Consider the following 4,273-nt stretch of genomic DNA (forward strand, 5'->3'; position numbering starts at 1 on the left):
GGGGGGGGGCTACTCACCAAACACACCAGCGCGTCCGACTCGCGCCGCGCCCCGCCGCCGTCGCCCCGATATAGTGTTTCCAAATGAATAGCGCCCGGCCATGTCCGGAATACAAATAAGGCGATTCCCAGAAGCAGGCGGGACGGGGCAGGGCGGGGCGTTGGAGGCGCCCAGCAGATTCGATGTTATCAGCTTGAGCGGCGTGGCCGGGCGCCGGCCCTGGCCCTGGTGGTGCAGCCGAGAGGCGCCCCCGGGCCCCGGGCAGCCTAACGGGCAGCCCTTCTGTCGCGGAGCTCGCAGCTCAGCCAGGGCGCTTCTTTCCATTCACCTCTCGCCCCGAATGACAGCCAGAGAGAAAGAGATGGAGTTTCGGTCCTCAGTCCCGGGGCTCAGGTTCACGTCAAGGGCCGCCGCGCCCCGTGCCAAAGACTGGGGGAAGGCCGAGGCGCAGACGCTCCAATTCGTCATGAGCAGCGCGGCGCCCGGCTCCTCCGGCTACGACGTGCCCGAGCAGCGTTCCCGTGATTCTAATTTCTTTTCCGGGATAAATTGATCGAGCAGTGCACGCTCGGACCCGGATAGGCGGAATCTATCGGCTGCGCATCGCGCGGCGTGAGGGAAGAGTCAGTCACCTCCACCGTCACGGAATAACAACATCCAACCCGAGACTCTGGTCACGAAAGATGCATATTGTCTAAGCAGCTTCCCTCGACAGTTTCAGTTTCCACTCTGCCAGTCTGTTGACCTCGGCCCGGCATGCCCGGCTTGCTCTACTCTGGACAAACGGGGAGCACAGTGACAGGCACGCCCTCATAGAACTCACAGTACCAGCCACGGTGGTGTCGTGGCACCAGGCCAGCCAGAAATACCATGTCTCATAGACGTCTAAGGGGGCTATTTCGACGTCTAAATGGTCCTCCTAGACGCTTAAATGGTCACCTTAGACGGCGTTTCTGGCTGGGAGGCCACTAACAAGGTGGCCACAAGTCATGCCGGATACCACACAGCCAGGGAGAGGTTCTGGAGGAAGCGGCTTATCAGTGGTCCAGCCCGGGCGATAGCAAGAGGGGGCCGAGGTTTGGGGGGGGGGGCATGGTAGCTCAGCGGGGTCATGTTTGTAAAAAAAGCGTGTGCAACGAACGAGGTCAGACAGGAAAGTTCTTTTGGTCTGGCAAATATCGTGATTTCGTGCATGCATCTGGTCCTGATTTTTCGTTGAGTATACGCAACAGGCCAAATAATTTAGCAAAGAGACTCCTCTGGATCAGGTTGAGGGAAGGATGTCTTCAACTTCAGCAATCCTACTTTGTTGGTCGACTCCGCTCGTTTAAATTTCCGCGCCCCTTGTAGCAGACAACTTCTAGACTAACGTTTTGCCACTACACGAAACCTAAGTCCAGGTAATTTAATTACTTTTGTGTCTAGTTTTTCATCTTGAGGATGAAAATACTTGTGTTTTATAAATAAGAAAACTGAAATTTTACGACATAGATAGAGTTTGCTTTCTATATTGTAAATGAAAAACAAGGTTTGCCCACGAACAAGTTTATAACCTGTACTGATCTACACAGTGCTAAGATGTCGGAGCCCAAACTACTTGTTACGTCTTAGTTAAAGTTGGAAAACATCGCATATTTACCTCGTCATGTCAATGCTTGAGAAACATTTTGTGTTCACATAAATTGCTTGTTTATCTACGTACTAATATCACCTGTTAACGTGAATTAGAAGAATCTGTGGCCGTTCTCACAATGACCAGTTACGTCAACCAAAGTGCACATCGCAAATCAGAGTGAGTATCAACAAACTCCAAATCAGCTGGAACTTATTGCCTTTTTACGAAGTGCTATAACAAATTCTTTGTTACGGTAAACACATTTGAAATGTGTGCACAGTATTGTACCCATTCGTATACTGGTACTGCTGAGTTTGTTTTGTTGAGCTCTTGTATCGGTTTACTACTTATTACTGATTTTTGGAATTATTGTCTCTGTTAAGAAACATATGAAGCTATTGCTTCCTTCTATAATTAACAAATAATTATTTTTGTAGTGATGCAATGGATGATGATACTGATGACAAGGATGATACTAAACGGTAAGTTTGGAGTTCGTTTTTTCATTTGTATGTATCTGATTCTGCTTTGACTTAACTAATTTATACTAACTTAGCAAAAAAATACTGAATCTGATGAGCTATTTTGTCAAATAGCTAATCCTTTCAATAAAAACACTATTCGAAACTTTTGTTCAAATGCATGAAGTAGTCATGAATTCAGGCTTCTTTAAATTTCTAAACCTCTTTGCATAATTACTAAGATAAAAAATTTCTAATCACAGGAAATCACGCAACCTTAGTGAGAAAAAACGGCGAGATCAATTTAACATGCTTATTAATGAACTCAGTTCCATGGTTTCTACTAACAATAGAAAAATGGACAAATCTACTGTTCTCAAGTCAACAATTTCATTTTTAAAAAATCATAATGGTGAGTTTTATTTGACATAGAAAGCTAGACATAGTTTCAGACTTGGTTATTAGATCCCAAAGTGTGAGTGAATGATTTATTTCAGTCTTTTTGTTCACCTCTCAGTTAAAGATATTTTGTAGCTCTGTAATGCATCGTTTTGGTTCATCAACAATTTTTCATTATGTTTATCCAATTATATTTCATCTTTTTTTTTTCTTTTTAGAAATATCAGTGAGATCTAGAGCCCATGAAATTCAAGAAGACTGGAAACCATCTTTCCTTTCAAATGAGGAATTTACTCATCTTGTCTTGGAGGTATGAAACAGTTGCTATGGACGTTTCTAATCATACTCTATTTGTATATTAATGCCAAATTATATTTGTAGGCAGTCGATGGCTTCATTCTTGTATTTTCTGCCACTGGTAAAATATTTTATGTCTCAGAAAGTGTCACATCCCTCCTAGGTCACTGTCCTGTAAGCAATTATCTTAACCTTTTTAGTGAATCTTTCAGATAAAGTGTCAAATTTCTTGAAAGCTGATATATTTCTTCTTTTTTGCCCATTTAGAATGATCTTCTGAACACATCCTTGTATGATATAGTGTTTGAAGAGGATCAAACCGACCTATACAACCTCATGCTTCAACCTAATGTATCTGTTGATCCAAGTTATGATAATAGTAAAGGTATAAGAGTTCTTTAGACCTCTGGTTATTAGTCTTCTACTTTGAATACAACTATCCTGTTTTTCATTCACAGAAAATCAACTGTCCTTTACTTGTCATGTAAGAAGAGGGGATTTAGATTCACGAGGTGAAATAACTTATGAACTAGTCCAATTTGTTGGATATTTTCGTAAGTATTAGTCTGTGTAAGAGTAGTTTCTGTCGTTGGAGAAATGCTCTCGATTTATTTTCACCCTTTATTCCCAGGCTCAGATATTGATAACCATGAGGCAGACAATATTAATTCAATGTGCATTAGTGGCTTCTCAAGTGACACAGATACAAGGTATGGTGTATGCCTTTTTATTTGTGCCTTCCTCTTGCCTTATTTTTTACTCTTCCAATTCTGAAATATTTTCAGGCTTGTTTTCGTTGGCACTGGCCGTTTACATCAACCCCAGTTAATCAGGGAAATGGCTCTTGTTGATTCTGTAAAGAGTGAATTCACCTCCAGGCATAGCCTTGAATGGAAGTTTCTTTTTTTAGACCACAGGTAAGTTTTTTTTTTTTTTTTTGTCTTACTTGAAGTTCTTGCCTGTAACTCTCTTATTTTTACATCTATGCCATTTTGCTGTATCATATTGTTTCAGGGCACCACCAATCATTGGTTACTTGCCTTTTGAAGTTTTAGGTACTTCTGGTTATGACTATTATCACATTGATGATTTAGACAAAGTTGTAACATGCCATGAAGCATGTAAGTATCAAACCATAGCTCTTGTGTCACGGTCCCCCGTGACTTTTGGGTTCAAGGCGCCCGGCGCGTAGGCAACCCATCGCACAAAGGTTTTCGGCAGTGCCGAGGGATGGCGTTGTCTGTGCGTCGAGTGCACTCCGGCTTGTCCCCTTCCCTCCCCCCTTCCACTTTTGACGTTCAGCTGGTCAGCTGGCCGGCTCGGTGTGCCAGAGCTTGGCGCGACACCGACCCGGGCGTGCGAAAGACCAAGTTCCGCCTAACATCCTCATTTCCCCGGTGAGCTCTCCGTCCACGCTTTGAGTGGTTTGCATCTAAAGTCATTCTCAGTTAGTGATTGCCTGTTTAAACTCTTTTAGGGTCGTCATTCTCCATGACTGGAC

General features: G+C 43.6%; 1 protein-coding gene across 2 annotated transcripts; it reads left to right on the forward strand.

Moving 5' to 3' along the window:
- Positions 1 to 1,544: 1,544 nt before the first annotated feature.
- LOC127748805 (circadian locomoter output cycles protein kaput-like) lies at positions 1,545 to 4,267 on the forward strand. 2 transcript variants are annotated; one of them, XM_052263733.1, is made up of 10 exons: positions 1,545 to 1,792; positions 2,053 to 2,097; positions 2,340 to 2,488; positions 2,694 to 2,785; positions 2,857 to 2,946; positions 3,040 to 3,157; positions 3,231 to 3,326; positions 3,404 to 3,482; positions 3,558 to 3,689; positions 3,787 to 4,267. In XM_052263733.1, the coding sequence occupies exons 1-10, from the start codon at positions 1,752 to 1,754 to the stop codon at positions 3,962 to 3,964; spliced, it is 1,020 nt and encodes a 339-aa protein (XP_052119693.1). In that variant the 5' UTR covers positions 1,545 to 1,751; the 3' UTR covers positions 3,965 to 4,267. The 2 variants fall into 2 exon arrangements, with proteins under 2 accessions (XP_052119693.1, XP_052119694.1); XM_052263734.1 differs by lacking the exon at positions 2,340 to 2,488.
- The last annotated feature ends 6 nt before the right edge of the window (positions 4,268 to 4,273 follow it).

The sequence above is a fragment of the Frankliniella occidentalis genome, unplaced genomic scaffold (genome assembly GCF_000697945.3).
Source record: "Frankliniella occidentalis isolate FOCC.00 unplaced genomic scaffold, Focc_3.1 Scaffold14, whole genome shotgun sequence".
In the NCBI taxonomy this organism is placed as follows: Eukaryota; Metazoa; Arthropoda; class Insecta; order Thysanoptera; family Thripidae; genus Frankliniella; species Frankliniella occidentalis.

Coding starts and splice junctions, on each gene's coding strand:
- LOC127748805 (XM_052263733.1), top strand. CDS start 1,752: ATGACCAGTTACGTCAACCAAAGTGCACATCGCAAATCAGA. Junction 2,947..3,039: donor CCCTCCTAGGTCACTGTCCT/GTAAGCAATTAT, acceptor TTGCCCATTTAG/AATGATCTTCTGAACACATC. Junction 3,690..3,786: donor TTTCTTTTTTTAGACCACAG/GTAAGTTTTTTT, acceptor ATATTGTTTCAG/GGCACCACCAATCATTGGTT.